Genomic DNA, 17,616 nt, shown 5'->3' with positions numbered 1-17,616 from the left:
CATTTGTAAAAGTTGTAAAAATTTACTAGACCCATTGATTGAGTGTAACAACACGAGAAAACTCTCTATTCCATAAGGGAACTATCGGGGTCATTATTATAAATGATCTTTTGGTGTTCTACTATAGAATAATCTAAAACGCCCATACGTACTACTTACAAATAATAATATTAGGTTAATTGTAAAATAAAATAAAAAGATATTAAAGAAAATTAGTCAATCCCTATTCTACAAGGGAACTCCTAAGGTCTTTATTGTAAATGACTTTTTGGTATTCCCCTATTAGTCTAAAACACCCATACTTATGCCACATTTTCATATTGTCACAAATAAATCATATTTTAATCGGAGTTTTCATGAAATACCCCCGAATTTTACCGTAATTCACCAAATGCCCATCGACTTTCAGAAATACACCAAATGCCCCTCACAAATAACTTAATACCCCAAATATCCCTAATGACGTCATCATCCCCATAATCAACCAATTACGATCCAATTAACCCAGTTAATCCCTAATTAACCCCCCTAATCAACCACCATTAACCCACCTAATTAACCCACCCATTAACCTGGCCACCGGCCACCACCAACACACCATCCCCCTACCTCCGACTCCGGCCACCTCTACCTCCACCCTTGTCGACACCCACCAAAGCAGCAAATCCGCCCACAACGCCTCCCCTCCCTCTGCTTCTTTCCGCTTCTTCACTCTCTCTCCTATTCCATTACCACCACTTCTTTTCTTCGCCTCAAATCCACTCTCATTCAACCTCTGCACCAATTCCTCCACCACAAAATCATCGCTCGAAGCTCCACGCAGCCCCACCTCCAATTGCAACCTCACTTGTGGCAAGATTCCGTCGAATTTTGATTTTCCGGCGTGGGATTACTGCTTCCCGTATCTCCCTTCTCAACCCAATAGCCCAATTTTGATGGAGCTTTCATCATGAGTCCTGACCCGTAATTGCTCATATGGGTTTGTTGTGTTTGGTGGTTCACTTGAATTGGGGAAATGTCTCGTGCTCAATTCCTAAATTATGGTTTGTGTAATTTGGGAATAAAAACTGAATTGAGGATTAGATAAAATTTTCTAATTTTTAATGCATTAACATTTTTGTATTTGAATTGACAATAATATCTTTATAAATTGATGGATGTATGAAAAGTAAAAGAGAGTATCAAAGAAATTTAGGGTGCTGGAAAAAAATAGGAGGGAGAATTAGCTAGGGGGCTGGTTTTTTTTCCTGTGATTCTTGATTGTTATGGGTGAGGAGGGAGGAGGAAAAAGGGAGGAGGTATGGTGTGAGGTAGGCGACGGTGCAGTGGTTGGTCGATCGGGGTTTGGTGTGAGCAAATGGAGCGAAAGAAGAGAGAGATTAGTGGTAGGGGGATGGTGTGTTGGTGGTGGCCGGTGGCCGGAATGTGGTTGGAAGATGTTGGAGGTGGCTTCCATGGAAGCCATGGAGAAAGAAAGAAAAGAGAACAATAAATGGGTAAATGGGTAAATGGGTCAATAGGTGAGTTAATTGGGGGATTAATGGGTTTATTAGATCATAATTGGTTGATTATGGGGATGATGACGTCATTATGGGTATTTGGTGTATTAAGTTATTTGTGAGGGGCATTTGGTGTATTTCTGAAAGTCGAGGGGCATTTGGTGAATTACGTCAAAACTCAGGGGTATTTCATGAAAAATCCGTATTTTAATTTATATTTTTTAAACAAAATCAATCAAACAAATGTACTATCCCATAATAAAAATTTAAAATTTATCGCCCAATCATTTTGATGTTTATTTTTTCAGTAGAGAAATTTTGTGAATAATTTTTTCCACATAACCTCATTTTTCTTTTTCACATATCTTCGCATTTACCGCGTGCATATAAGATTAGTATTTACATATTCAAGTACATTCAAGGGTAGTGGTGAGTCGTGCCCAATGTAGAGCAGTGGGCTATAATTTCTAAAAATTGTTCTCACACGTTCTTTAATCCACGAATACTCCTACTTTCCACCAACACTCCAAAGACATTGTTGGGTCCCGAACAATAGTGCCCTAAACAACAATTACTACAAACCTTCGGTTTTGGATCCTCTAGAGTTCTAAAATAAATCTACAAGATAGAGTTTGAACATCTCAACCATTGAATGAAAAATCAATGGTTCATATATTATCTTTCCAAAATTTCCCCTATTTTTTCTCATCAATATGAGCCATTGGTTTTAAAATGTACGGTTTAGATACAACTCTACCTTGTAGAGTTTTATTAAAACTCTAGAGGATCCGGACTCCAAATCTTCACGCAAATTACAGAACACAAATTCTTATTTACAAAGGGTGTAAAATAAATATTGTACAACTGAGTAAAAGTTAACTCAAAATGCTTAAAAGTTAAGCTTTATATGTAAAGTTATCTACTTTTTAGTGATAAATTTTTTCATTGTAGTAAAACTTATTTCTTCAAAATAACTAATAATGTATAACATTAATCATTTAACCTTTTAAAATGTTTATATATCAACTTTTTTTTTTTATTAATATAAAAGTTAATTAAAATTAGGTTAAAGATACAAAAAAATAGGTAAAAGTTATCTTGGTGTACAATAAATTTATTGTACATCTTGTGCGCACAAGACCTTTTGATTACAGAAAAACAATAATGCGTTGCTCGTATTCTTTGACAAATGTACCTTGAAAGCAAGAAGAAATGTCATGACCTAGTTGGACATCAAGATTCCTCGAAATTGTTCTTATTTTGTCCAATTCTTGCTTTTATTTTTATAAATCGAACTTGGATTTTAATTTGCAACGAGCAATCCTTTAAATTTTCTACTCCGTAATTTTGAATCTGAATCAAACTCGGACTACATTTTCATGCCTACTTTTTGAGTGCAGGATAACCAATTACTCCGTACATGATTGAACTATTTGAAGGCCTAATGCAATACTTAGTAGAAATAGCCATTATTACAAGTTTACCCCCTCCGTCCCTTAATACTCGCACCGTTTTGACTGGACACGCTTGCCAATTCACAACTTTGACCATCAATATCTTTAACTACATATTATAAAAATTTATAAAAATATAAGAGCATCTACATAGGTAAGCTAATTTGATAATTAGCTTGTTATGCCACATAAGATTTCAAGCTATTTTATTGTTTAGCTAATTTGTGCTCCAATGGCTAGCAACTAGCTTGTTATTTAAATTTGTCCCACTTGTCCACTTGTCAATTAATTATTTGACAATTTTGGGAGCTAGTTAGCTAATTTGCTTGGTCAAGCTAATTTATTAGTTTCACTCCAATGGTCTAGCTATTAGCTTGAAACTTTTATAAATTTCAAGCTAGTCCCTAGCTATAACCATTGGAGATGTTCTAATACTTTGAAAATATATATTAAGATGAAGCCAACAATATTTTACTCCCTCCGTCCCGGAATACTTGACCTGTTTTCCTTATCGGGCCGTCCCTTAATACTTGACCTGTTTCTAAAAATGAAAATATCCTAACAATATTATATTATTTCTCACTCCACCCCTATTAACCCACCTACCCCTTACTCCATACAAAAAATAATTAAAAATTCAACCCCTACTCTCCCCCAACCCACATCTTAACCCACCTCCCACTAACTACATTAAAATAATACCCACTATCAACTACTACCTATTAAATTAAATAAGTCAATTCAAGTCTCTTAAACTCTGTGCCGGTCAAACCGGGTCGAGTATTCCGGGACGGAGGGAGTATATATACTAACATTTGTTTTCATATACTAGAAATAAAGTAGGGTTAAAGTGAATTTTGTGAATGGTGCAAAAAATCAAAATGGTGCGAGTATTAAGGGACAGAGGGAGTACAACATAAAACTATTTAAGTGGACTAGGCAAGGGTATATAAAAGTAACAACGGAGAACAAATATAGACATTATCCGGATATTAAAACAGCCATCAGAGTCTTTTTTGTAAGTTTGTGTCATGCTACAAAAATATGACTACAGTCAAATTCGTAGCATTACTTACCAAGTACTCCGTACCTACGTATAACGTTACGTTAACAATTATCAAGGGCAAAAAATGCGCTGAAATAAGTGTACGGGATGAAACCCATACTGACAACACACCAAGAACAAATTATTTCCAGTTACGACACATTCGTGCTCTCAAGCTACAAGATGCATTGCGTTATCCAAATTGATTTCCTACTTGTGTAAATTGGTAGTATCCCTCAAAATTTGTAGACCATTTCTTCTGTGTATCCAAGTTCCTTGAGTATTCCAGTTAGCTGCAAAACAGCAAAACATTACCATGACTTTATAATACTGACACAAAATACGAATATTAATGTAGGCGGTCAACAAACTCGTGCATTTAAGAAAAAGCGAAAGCCCTTACGTGACTCAACCAAATACTACTCCTACTCCAAAAATAACAGGCTACAAATCTCGAAATACTATGTCAACTTTCTAAATTACGTAAATCACTTTCTTATGTTACCCTTGATGACACCGTTAACCAAGAATTTCAAATAAAGACTACATTAGTGTTGTGGACATATAATTATATAAAATCTCAATAAGTGATAGTAAAGTTATGGTGTTTGACAACATTTCCTATTAGCTAGGGCGGAGGGGGTAGAAAATTAAACCAGAACTGTAGTTTAGCTTACGCAAAATTTGAAGACAATTAATTAATGGAAATGTTGATGATACCTCTCCTTGTGAATAATCTTTAGCCTTGTCACCAGATATGTGTTGCATCATCCCAGGAGGACCGCATACCTGATTTAAAAATAGTATGAGAGACAACAATTAATATCCAAAGTATAAACTACTACGGAGTACAATGGCTTCAATTCACCAGTTCCAGAGATTCAAAGATCAAAGTCAGAAAATGATTATTAGTTGAAACAACTGTTTTTATCTTACCATGATTAGAGTATCGTCCCCAGGACCAGGTAAGCCTTTTGTGACCACATCCTTTGAAACATAGCCTAATCCTCCTATCCATTCTTTTGATGGATTGTCAACAGTGTAGAATACCTGTATATTTTTCACTGAAACCTTCAGCATCGCATTCTGTCTAATGAAGTTGACTAGAAATGAAACAGTACCTTAAAATTAGGGTGTCTCGTGGCAAGAATGTCAAGCTTTTGCTTCAGTAAAATATCATCAGGAGAGACATTTGCGTAGACTAGTGACACCTGTCACATCAAGTGATAGCTAATAACTATGCAAAAGCGTCATTCATAACTGGTATAATATTGACATCAAAGATCAATCTTTTTAGAAGATATATATGAAATATTTGTCCTTTTTTTTGAAGTATTAACCCATAAAAGGAATGCTAAAAGTATTGTTTTCATAGAACCAAAGGCAAAAGGGTAGCTAACCTGGGTTTTATCATCTGAATTCTTCAATATAGCCTCAACTACTTGAAGCATTGGAGTAACACCAGTTCCACCAGCAATCTGAACGCCAACAGAGAATGCAGACATGAGAATATTAAAGAGTTTACACAAACCAGGTCTATGAAGAAAGACCACTACTACAATATCGAAGCCTTAATCCCAACGACGGGTCCGCTACATGAACCAAGATTTTAAGATTTTGTCTGTTGTGATCGTCAACCATGATCCTCTCCTCTATGCCTTTCTATCAAGTGTTATACGTTTTTGTATGCCCAACTTCTTCATATAGTTCTTAACTCCTTCCATCCAAGACATCTCCGATCTCCCTCGATTACTTCTAAGATTCCCTTGATCAAAACCCTCTACTTTCCTTACCGCGTATCTTCTAACATCCGTATTACATTTGCAAACAAGCACACTTGGTTCTCCCTTATTTTATCCTTACTATCTGCAACACCAACTTTCCTCCTAATATCTTAGGTGAACCCTCAAAACCATATTAACATACACATCTCTGCTACTTCAACTTGCCTAAGAAGATCACTACTGAAATATCATATTTTTGGTAAATAACGCACTCCAGGACCCACCAATGCTCTTGAGAACACGGGTCTCGGTTGGTCCACAATTTTCCATACTAGGGATGTGGATAATAAGGCCATCTTCACGACATAGTGCTACTTGATATAAGATTAGCCATTCCATTTACAGGTTCCACTGTCAGTGACAACCTACTTCTAATTTTTTTCTCCAAGTTTCAGGTACATGGAATGGGTCCTCTACACTGTTGGCTCAGACTATTTTAAAATTTAAACTTTATCTCCTTATAGGACACAGATCAATTGTCAAAACATTCGCCCACCCACACCTAAACTTTTACGAGTTAGGTGAATCATCAGAATATAAAAATCAAATTTCCAGTTGGCTCAACATTCAAATCCACAGATACTGCCTGGAGCCTACTACGATGGCTTTTCTTTGCGCCACAAAGCATCACATCAATGTAAAAGTAGAAAACACTTCAATTAAAACATGCAAGTCTCAGCTTAATGTGTTATTTTCTAATTTAATACGAAGTACGACGTATATTTTTTAATGAATTCAATTCTTCAACATTATAAGAGAATCACTACAAGCAAATAACATTATGGAATCAAGAGCCGTTGCTCCTTTTTTTAAGATGATGAAAATTTAACATAAGTACAGCTAGCGGATTAAAAGGCAAGATCGAGGCATGTTCTTTAAACCTTACAAGAAAAGTTTCAAGAAAAATAGGTTCTAATAAGTTCAAGTCACAACTATGAATAAGTTTAGATAAGTTAGATAAGAGCCAATTCACTATAATAAGGGGTATGCAAGTAAAAAGGACTAATACGAAGTATATTTTTCTCTCCTAGTCATCTGACACCTGAAATCAAATCTTACATACTCTCAAATACACATAGCAAGAAAGGATACCACATTTGTTCTTTTTAAATACACAGAAAAAATTCCACGCTCAATTGCTTATTTTATGATTTAAAAACAAATCACAATAATTCTCTTTGATTGAATTCTACAACTTCAGGATAACCATTTCTTACCATGCCAATGTGTTTCTTCATATTGGGAGTATACCTGAGCTTTTCAATGGGTCTGCACAATTAAATAAGCATCTCCATGAAAAATTGCAATGTAATCCTAAACAACAATATAAATGGTGGAACAGCTTACCCTTTGACTTCCACAACATCTCCTGGCTTGAGTTTTGCAAAATGCTGGCTCATTTTACCTTCTGGATACATCTGTATTTGGACAAATTAGAGTAGTTAGCCAACAATAAAATAATAAAATAAAAATAAATTGTGTAATAGGTCTACAATATAAGTTACCGACAGACCTTGATCATTAAATCAAAGTAGCCTTTAGCTTCTGGGTCAGAAATGGGAGTGTACCTGAAAATAATTTGCATATCAGGAATTAAATTATAGACCAAAAATACCATCCATTTAACACCTCTCTAGCTGAGTGCATCAGATACTCATAACAGAAAGCTATTGATACAGAACCCTAATTGATGACTCTGCAAGTAAGGCAGGGAGAAATAGGGCATTCCATCAAATGACAAATGTTTCCACTGAACATTGGTCTAACAACAATTTTTGAAGAGCCTCTAATATAAAAAGTTCTGACTTACCATGGACAGAAATTCAGATCTAGTTTCAACTTTCAAGCACTAACAGAATAATGTGATACTGAAAAGAAATGGAAGCGCATGACATTTTCAAGTGATTCTACAGATCTACCAACAATCATGCTACTAAACATGTACCCACCAAAGATGAATATGGACATTTGACTTGCCTAAAAGTCGTTAGTCTGTTTGTGCCATTTCCCAATCCCCTCAATAGATAAAAAAAAACTAGAGAAGACTATCCTAACTTTGTGTACTTTTCCTTGAAACAAAAAAAGAGAGTCAAAAGTCAAATTCTACCTTGTAAAACCAGGTGATTAAAGAAAGACTGTAACAACTAAAGTTTCCAGAGTATCTCATTAAAAAGGCCCTGAAAGGTGCACTAGTAAAGCAAAGGTGAACTCGTAATTCGGTAAGCTTATAGAAAGCGTTCATTTGGATAATAGAGATCCACATGCTGCAATTGAAGATAGTAGTACCAAAGTTGTACAAGGAGCCTCCTGCCACTCTCTTTTCACTCTTAAAAAATGAAGATAACCAACCTTCAAGAATTCCATAGAGGAAAGAAGCTTCCTCATCCCAAATTACTATTTTGCTCTCGCATACAAGACTAAAGTCAAAATAGATAACCGTCCTACTCACAGCTATTGCTTATGTTTAGTTAATTCTTAGAATTAGGATGTTCAACCTGAATGACAATGATGATTATGACCCTAAGAAGCAGATAAAGAACTACAACTGGACTACTGGAGTGTTACTGTGTAATTATCTTTGGATAATCGCCGAGAGCCTGAGACATAAGAATGATAACTATTGGTGTTGAGTTAATCAAGCTGTACATATCCAAGATTTTTCACAGAGGATACATATATACAAAACGAGAAAATCAAGTTCAAGTCCATGATGATGGAAATACAGAATGTAAGTGCAAGCTGTAGTCAGATACGGAGTATATATTGAACAAATGAAAAAACAGTTCATGAATCATGAGACTCGTGATTCATTTTAGACATGCTGTACAATATACTCGTCTTAGACCTCTAAGGCAGGAGAGATAAAGGGAGAAGGTAATCATAAAAACGCATGTTGGTTCAAAAAGAAACTTACGGTCGAATGACATATTTTGTTTTCCCTTCATCATTTTTCCCGGTGGGAGCTCTACACACACAAAAAACATGTTTGTTAAAAATATCCACGCAAAGAATGAAGTGGCGGCAAATGCCTAACAAGTTCTCGTTTTAATATGGAACAAACTGATGCACCCAGTTGCTCCACACGTTGGAATTGACAACTGTACCTTGTGAGGATGCAAGAAGCAATGTCAAGACCCAACTCGGCATCCGAATCGAATGAGAATCTACAATATCAAAACACCAGACATAAGATATTACAACTGCATCAGATGTTCAGGTGTCAGATAGCTGTTGAAGACCAAGGTATGCAATACAGTCAGCATAGCATGACAAAGCAGCAAAGGATCAGTGAACCTATTTCAAAAGATTCTTCCAAGAAAATATTTTGTACAGCAGACTGCAGCAAATGATTAACTGTTTATTAAATTTGTTTTCCAGCTTGTAAAGCTGCATACAGTGTGCAGCTGGATCTAAGGGCCGTTTATTTTATTTTCTTCTAGGTAGATCCTGGAATGGACAGTAGTCCTGGAATGAAAGGAGTTGTTTTTCTATTTAAGGCACAAAACAGTATAGTAATAATCATCACAAAATGAATGAATGAAAGGCTGGTTTTGATGCAATCAACTTATACTTAAGAATCTTTTATGTGTTTTTGTTTTCATGGTAACAGAGTCAGGTTGGGATAGATATAATCTCTCTATATTTCTTTCCTTACTAAAATCAAAACTGGGATAAATATATCTCTCTACGTTCCTTTCATTCCTGAAAATCATACCTATAACTTTTACATATTCCTGCACATCAGTGAAATTTTCTTTAAATATTCAAATTATCTTCCAAAGTTTTCATCATTGAACTATAACACAGTTAGAAAGAAGAAATGACTACCATAGAGGCAACTAGTCCATAGACAAACTACAGGGAAGAGAACTATGGAGATTGCTCTTCTCCGGAAAGAAAGTTAGGCTTTGTTACATGCCAAATAAGTACAGATGCAACCAGTGAAGTAGGAGGTAGTAAAAGGAATAGCTTAGGATACATGCAACAACATGATAATCTCGTGGATTCTTTTGTCCTGTTTTCAATAAAATCATAATAAAGAAATCCATAATGTTTTTGAGCAATGTACATCAAATACGGAAGCAACTTGAGCAAATATTTGCTCTTACTAATTGTTCCAAAAATAAAAACTTAACAAAGATAAGTATGAAACAAAAGCAAAGCATATCAAAAAAATCGCCATAAGGCTAATTCATGAATCAAATATGCCTTTTCTACTATACTCAAATAGGTATCTCTGAGAGGTGGTAAATAAATGTACCTAAGTAAGTTGAAACTCATTCGATATTGAAATCCCAATATCCAATCCACCATTAAACATTTTTGGGGTAATGGGAAAATCTCTTTGAATTAATATCTTACTTCTTGTTAATTTTTTCAATTAGAATCGTGATTAATGTATTGTTGATTAATTTTAGATTTCACCATGATTAGTAAGTAGTCTAATCAAGAGGTTAATGATTGATTAGGGGATTTTTGGATTGAATTGTGCTTCTTGTTGGAGTACAATTAAAGCATTAGTTGATGATAGCATCCTTGTCTAGCATTATTACATGAAATTGATCAACATATTCTTCTGATATTTAAGAAGTAAAAGAAAAGGAATTGTTCCAAATACTCTTCTGGATCGATAAGAAGCAAATGAAATTCTTTCAAATACTAACCTGAAAAGCTTAGTATTATGACTGACATTTGCAGTCTCGTGAAGTTTGAATTCAAGCCATTCCTTTGGATTCAGCACTGAAAATCACACAACTTATAAATCTTGTTTACAGCTGAAAGCAATAGCCATTGTAAGAATAAAGTAACGAGGGGTACGTAGAAAGAAAAACAAAAACAATGCATCAAATGCATCTATAGCAACCTAAATAAGTTAGCTTATTTATAGAAACGTGTAAGACTTCCCTATAAACAATCAAAGATTGACACATGATAGATTGATAGACAAAATAATTCATAGAATCATAGAAATCGTCAATCACTAAAATTAAGCTTATCTATGGCAACCTAAATAACTCAGCTTCTTTACAGAAACTTGTACGACTCCCTATAAACAATTACAGATTGAAACATCATAGGCAAAACAATTAATAGAATCATAGAAGTTGAAAATCACTACAATTAAGCACGGCTTATGGAAAACTCACCTATTTTCTTCTGTGTTTCTTCATTTATTGAATCTAGATGAGCCTGAAAAAACATACATCGGAAACCCATGGTAAATTATGAAAGCCATTATGTGACTTAGTCAATAAACGTCAAAAGAAACCAAACAAATCCTAGCTCAATTTCTTTTTCCAAAACTAGTACAGTGGATAATTGCAGGGAGGAAGTAATGTATTTGATCATACACCCCCAAATAACTTTGCAACCCCGGTCAAAGGGGTCAGGAAATATCGTATTGAAAAGAGGGCAAGAAACATTATCGAAAACTCAACCTGACAAGATAAGCACCAACAAGCGAAATAAGTATCCGCAATTTAAAAGATTTATTCCTAGAATCTGTCAAATTAACCAAGAATCATCTGGCCAGTACCCATTTTGATATCACAACAAAATAACACCTAAATGCTTCCCAGTTCTCACAAATCATCCAGAACCCGAAATGGAACATAACACCATAGATAACAGTTCCATCATCACTAATCATATCAATACATCAACTATACATACCATTTTCACAGGAAAAGCAAGAATTTGTAACCTTGTAAATTAACAAATCAAAGACAAAGGAGCTGGAATTGCAAACAACAAAAATACAGTAATGCGAAATTCAACCAAATACGATTAACCACTAACCCATTTTTCTGTTTCCACATTCAATCACAATAAACACAAATCATCCATCGAAACCAACATACCAAGGATTGAAAACCGTCCAACATTCAATTAAACAACATCAAGAAAATCAACCAAAAATAGGGATATAGCATAGTAATGAGGAATGGAAGGAAAACGCAGATGAAATCAAGTCGAAAGGTTACCAAATTAGGGAAAGAAGTAAAGTAGTAAAGTGAGATTCCACCAGAAATTGCTGCGGCAATCACTCCAGAAGAGGTTTTAGTGGAGCTTTGAGAACCCTTAAATGCATTTGAGAATGTAAAGGGAGCAGCTTTTGCTAATCTTCTGAAAAACAGCGACATTTTCTCAGATCACAAAAGAGAAAATACGAGGGTTTAAGCTGGAGAAGACAAGAGAAAAATGATGAGTACTCCGTATAAAGAGATCAAAGGAGAGTGTAAAAAGGGGAAAAAAAAAAATCTGGTGCACACTGTAGTAAAAGCTTGGTTAATTTGGGTGTCAATTCGGGTTTGAATTTTGGTCCGTTTTGGGCTGTGAAAAATATCAGAAATAATACAATTCAGAGGATTTGGGTAGCTCATTAGGATTACAACAAAATATGATAAATGGATCAATTTGGGTCATTTCGGTCATAATCGGATTTTTTGTTAGTAACTTCAGGTAGGTACGGGTTGGGTTAGGGATGCTACATCACGTGAACCCGTGGCGCGGTGGTACTTTTTTTTAAAAGATAAAAAATATAGGGAGCATCAGATGCCGGGTTGACCGAGTAGAATCTAAATGTGTACCAACTACCAAATACGGTCTATATATGTTTACTTTTTGTTGCTCTCTCATAGCGTCTCTTATGATATCATCATCTACTTCGGAATACTTTCTAGAATCATTAAACATAAGGATTTTCTCTTCTTACTCTAATGTCGATTTGCAAGCCATCAACTACAACAGAACAACGAGATTGCAGAGAGAAGATGTACATGGATCCAATATAATTAGACATAGCACTAAGTCAGCCCAGCCTCAACGCCCATCTTGTACACCATACAAAAAAATATGATTTGACACGAAAAAAGCAAAAGAATAACATGAATATAATTTCTCATATAAAGTCGCTTTTTTGGCTCGCACACAAATTTTCTTCATTATATAGGTGATATAATTATATAAACGGTACATTTTTCAAATAGGGGCCCAAAAACTACATGACGGCTAAACAAGCCCTCTCAAGGATCAATTTACCCCAAATTTACATGTTGCGCCCTTGAGATGAGTGGAAGGGATAAGGAAATCTGTCCTAATTGGGGAAAGATGGCACTCGATATCTATTTAACCTCACCAACTAGAACAAGCTTGATGAGGAAGGTCTGTTTGTATACCTTCAAATAGAAATGGCAACTCAAATTAAACTTATACACTTATGTTCAGAAGAAAGGGCAGCATGCCAGCATCCAGTTGAACCAAGGAGAGTCCACAGTGGTTGGGCAAACTGTACAAGATAAATTAGCAAGAACACGCGATTAATTCCTCCCTTGTGCAGATTTAGCCCATGTTATAGCTGATCTTGCTAAAGCATCCATAGGATCAATGCATTTCTTAACAAGGGGGTCGTCATGAGGTAACAAACACTGCAGTTCATGGGAGGCAAGGATCACAGTATTCACAGATTTCACTAGGAGGAGCTGAATCGCGATTCTTAACAGGTTACGTGCTCCCTTCATGTCTTTTCTCTTCAAGGAGTTTATAGCCGGGTTTATGATGTGCTCCATTGTTGATTTATCTGGCAACATTACCTCAAACCCCTGTATTTATTAATTGTCATAACTCAGAAGTCAATGTTTTGTAAGATGACTAGTTGTGTCAAGAATTAAAATGGTTAACATGCACTATAATAATAATCAAGACAAAAAGCTGATCCATCTCGAATGACTTCAAACCCAAATGGAGATTGACAGACACACAACTGATCCAGCACACTAAAATAGCAGGAAAAACATTGAAAACAGATTATAGGTTGATGCTTCATACTAAGAAATTTTAGGTAATATTTGATACAGAGTATATCTTTTTCAAATCAGTCTACAATAGACAGCTATTTCTTTTTTTCACAAACCTCGTTTCTATTTCAGAGGAATTATACTACTACAAAATTTGACTTGAGATATAGAATCCATTATCAACAGCATAAACATCAGTATTGTATCACACAATAATTCAGAAAAAGAATTTAACCTGATCCTGTAGTTTTTCCTGATAGAATCCTGCCATTAGAGTAGCTTCAGTTGCAATAACTCCAACTTTGACACTACTCCCAGCCTCCAGAGGCCTAAATCTTGCTTCCTTAAGTTCCCTAGCAACACAGTCAGCAACATGAAGAAAAGGCTGCTTACACCCTTGTGATATTTCACCGTACCAAGCATGAGAAAGATGACAAGGCATGACTATGCATCGCGCTCCCCCTTGTTCAAGAAACATCCTCTTACATCTTAGATTCTCAACCACCCTAATTTTGTCTAATCCTGAAGAGATGCCACCATTATTGCTGTCAGAAATATAGTCACACCTCGAAGGTGATGCTGGATCACTGCAGACAATGAAAGGGACAGTTTCATGTTTATCTCTTGAACTCCATAACACAAACTTCTCGAGGAAGATCAATGTAGAAAGAACAGACACACCTCCAATGATCCCGACAGTATTTTCTTGGTTGTAACAAAGAGGACCACTCAAGGAGCTGTAAATTTTCTGAGGTTCTGAGCTTTTCGTTTCTTGGCCAGTTTTGATAGGAAGAGAAGATGACAGCAGGGAAGACCAAGGTGAAAAAGGAAGTGATCTTATCATACTACGCTTGTTTTTATTGTTGTTTTTTACATCGTTAACAACATTCAAGGGATAATTTGAAGCAGATAATGAAAATGACAATGCCATGCCAAATCCAAGTTTCCACTGCAACATCAGGTACACTTCAAATACTTATTACAAGAAAGTATCAATTACTGATAATAATGATATTTGTTTTGCTGCAAAATGAAAAATTCAACTCTTTTTCCCACATACAGAAAACAGAAGAAGAAAAACAAAACAAAAAAAAAACTGCAAGAATTGAAATTAAGAGTAACTACAGAACCATGAAGAACATGAAGAATGAATACATTTGAGGAAGGCTTAAATTCTTCCAGAGTTTTAGGAGTTATATTGATGGTATAGGAATCTGAATTATTGCCCTTTGTACTATCACCACTGCACTAGGGCCTACCAATATCAATGCTTGTTTTATATGTATCAAACTATCAACTGAAATAAGACCAGTAGACAAAAACCTATTTTTTTATAGAATCTTTTTTGGGTTCTTAAATAGTCAGAAGAACAACTAGTAACCCTGCAGTAAAAAAGAAAAACTCGCACATGACCACTCAATGACGCAGACATACACAGGTTTACCCTTTGCTAATGTTGCTACTTGGACCACAAGAACACCAAGTTAGAAAGGAAAACCTAACTAGTGAATAAGAGAAATTCCAAATTGAAAGCTGTAATTACATATTGTTGCCCCGAGTAACCAAACTGCGTACCTTCTAATCCTCAAGATTCCCAAAATGCCTTCTATTAAGTCTGCAAAGACTAGTCATGCATAAGTACGTAACAAATCATACATCAATTGTTAATTGAGCAACCCTTTTGTATTATCATTCCAAGTGTTAGTAAGAGTACAAAGATTACAATTATCTCCCCCCCCCACCCCCATACTAGAATCTCTTATGTTGCTGTCAACTTTGTTTTCTCAAAAAGCTTGTTCTTTTGTTGCTATCTTGGGTGCTGATAGTTCAGTGGACGGCGGAAAGAAGATGTGAATTGCTTTAGTAAGAATCATTGAGACAAATGTCGAGACAACAGCCAAGTTGATATGTCATCTAGGGACAAAATCCATCACATAAAACAAATAAAAAAAAAAATACCAACTTGGGTTTTATAATCCTTGTCTACCTCCACCAATAAGTTACCGTAGTTACTATAACGGCTGTTATTAGCACTCTATTGTAAGATGGTCTGCACATGGACTATGAGTTATTTGTTTTCTTATCAAAGATGATAAAATTTTCTATTCTAGTCAGTCTTGTCACATTCCGATCTCAAAAAAAAATATATATATATAAAAGAACTGTGATAGATTTCGGGTGAAGGGTAATTAAAGTTCTGTGATCTTCGTGATCGTTTTAGGCTAAACCAGAGTTATGTAGAGGATATTACACATATTCCTGGTACCAACTCAATCCTGCAGCTACAAAGGCGAGATTTGGGTAGGTTTAACTGTAGAGTCTATCCACCTACTAATCTACTGCTAGATCCCAGTTTTAACAACCTCATTCTAAACGACACTTCATAAAGCCAACATCTTATGTCCGAATGCCTCACAATTCACAAAAACATGAACAATAAAGAGTTCCTATAACAACATAGGTTACAGTAGGTGATTATTGGCAATACTTTAGATGTAGTCTAAACAGAAGTATTATAAAGCATATACCAGCTAGGCAGAGGTTGAACATCACACACCACAGGAAAAATAAATCCCTTTAAATAAAATTAGCATGACACAAACACCATTTAAAAGCTACAAGTAATTCAACGAAATCTGATTTTACTATTAGCTTTGTGTGGTAAAGTCAACATAGAGTATATACAATGAGAAGAATCTAACAAGATCTCACATGACTATATTCTTTCTAAGTCACAAAATATAGTCCGAGTAGTGTATGTGAATAGCGTCAAAGATCAAAACGTGTCAACTAAAAAGGAAAGGAGGAAGTACATATCATGACAGCTCAATTACTCATCCAATTGAATGTTTTAGTCCCAAAATTTGATCAGTCCATCCCAGCCACATGTAGCCACCTTGCTCTGTTCTAAGGGATGCCACTCACAACCAATAGAAACCCCTTGATGACATTTCAATGTCCTGAAAACCTTACAAGTCTTCCAATCCCAAAACCACATCTTACCATCACCATCTCCCGACATGACAAACCTACCATCAGGCGAGAAATTCACCTGGCAAGCATACCCTGCAGAAATGTGGCCTGCAAACCTCTTCTTCTTATTAAGCTGAAATCGGTCACTAGTGCTATAAACCAAAATCTGATTATCCAAACTCTGTGCAGCTAACCAATTGGAGTTAGGGTGCACAGAAATAGCCGGCATGGAATGCATATGAGGCTCACTAATATACTTTATCACAACAGGAATACCAAACTCCCACACTCTAAGAGATTTATCATCACTTGAGGTAATAAACCTTCGATTATTATCAACAAAGGTGATTGTATTAACCGCCCCTAAATGCTGATCATACTCCTGTGTAATCTCACCAGTATTCATATCCCATTGCATAATTTTCTTATCACTCATACCAGATAAAAGTAGATTCTGTTTATCATCATCAGGATTAAGCTTAACAACATAAGGAAGTTTGCCAGTAGAGAAAGTAGAGATTACCTGACCAGTCTCAGTATCCCAATACTTGATATTCTTATCATACCCAGCACTCAAGAACTTAGTGCCATCATTCGAAAAACATATATCTCGCACCGCCTTCGAATGCCCCATGTAAGTCCTCATACACTTTCCAGACCCATAAACATCCCAAATCTTAACTTCGGTATCCATCCCAGCTGACAAAATCAAATGCCCATATTTGGGGAAGAATCTAATTGCAAGATTCTCAACCTCCTCCTTATCAAGAACCTCATCCTTCTCCTTATCGACAACCCTCTTTTTCTCGAGACGACGCCGCTTCTTCTTTAAAGCGTCGGAATCACCAACATAACGGTTAACGGCGGAAGCGGAAGGGTCGGCAGCGTAACCATGTGAGTGAAAAGTGTTGTACTGCTGATCAAAAGCGAAGGAGTCAATGGAAGCGTTCTCGACAAAATACGACATGATTTTTCCATTAAGCTACTGGTTTTGTTGGAGGATTTTAATGAGGAAGGAGATATATTTATAGATAACCTATAGATTACGATTTACGACACCCCTAG

At 35.8% G+C, this 17,616-nt stretch overlaps 2 protein-coding genes across 2 annotated transcripts; both read right to left on the bottom strand.

Moving 5' to 3' along the window:
* Window positions 1-3,901: 3,901 nt before the first annotated feature.
* Window positions 3,902-12,009, bottom strand: LOC110792177 (NADH-cytochrome b5 reductase-like protein). Its single transcript, XM_021996987.2, has 13 exons — window positions 11,767-12,009; window positions 10,930-10,972; window positions 10,447-10,522; window positions 8,887-8,946; window positions 8,697-8,747; window positions 7,296-7,350; window positions 7,130-7,200; window positions 7,000-7,051; window positions 5,399-5,476; window positions 5,120-5,209; window positions 4,935-5,048; window positions 4,719-4,787; window positions 3,902-4,291 (listed from the first exon to the last, which is right to left on the bottom strand). Exons 1-13 carry the CDS (start codon window positions 11,923-11,925, stop codon window positions 4,235-4,237), a joined length of 975 nt encoding a protein of 324 aa, XP_021852679.1. The 5' UTR covers window positions 11,926-12,009; the 3' UTR covers window positions 3,902-4,234.
* A 419-nt stretch (window positions 12,010-12,428) lies between these two features.
* LOC110792172 (uncharacterized) lies at window positions 12,429-17,616 on the bottom strand. The gene is made up of 3 exons (XM_021996982.2): window positions 17,075-17,616; window positions 13,814-14,527; window positions 12,429-13,383 (listed from the first exon to the last, which is right to left on the bottom strand). The coding sequence occupies exons 1-3, from the start codon at window positions 17,516-17,518 to the stop codon at window positions 13,102-13,104; spliced, it is 1,440 nt and encodes a 479-aa protein (XP_021852674.2). The 5' UTR covers window positions 17,519-17,616; the 3' UTR covers window positions 12,429-13,101.

The sequence above is a fragment of the Spinacia oleracea genome, chromosome 2 (assembly GCF_020520425.1).
Source record: "Spinacia oleracea cultivar Varoflay chromosome 2, BTI_SOV_V1, whole genome shotgun sequence".
NCBI classification, from domain to species: Eukaryota; Viridiplantae; Streptophyta; class Magnoliopsida; order Caryophyllales; family Amaranthaceae; genus Spinacia; species Spinacia oleracea.
This window is presented reverse-complemented; position numbering and strand designations above follow the sequence as displayed.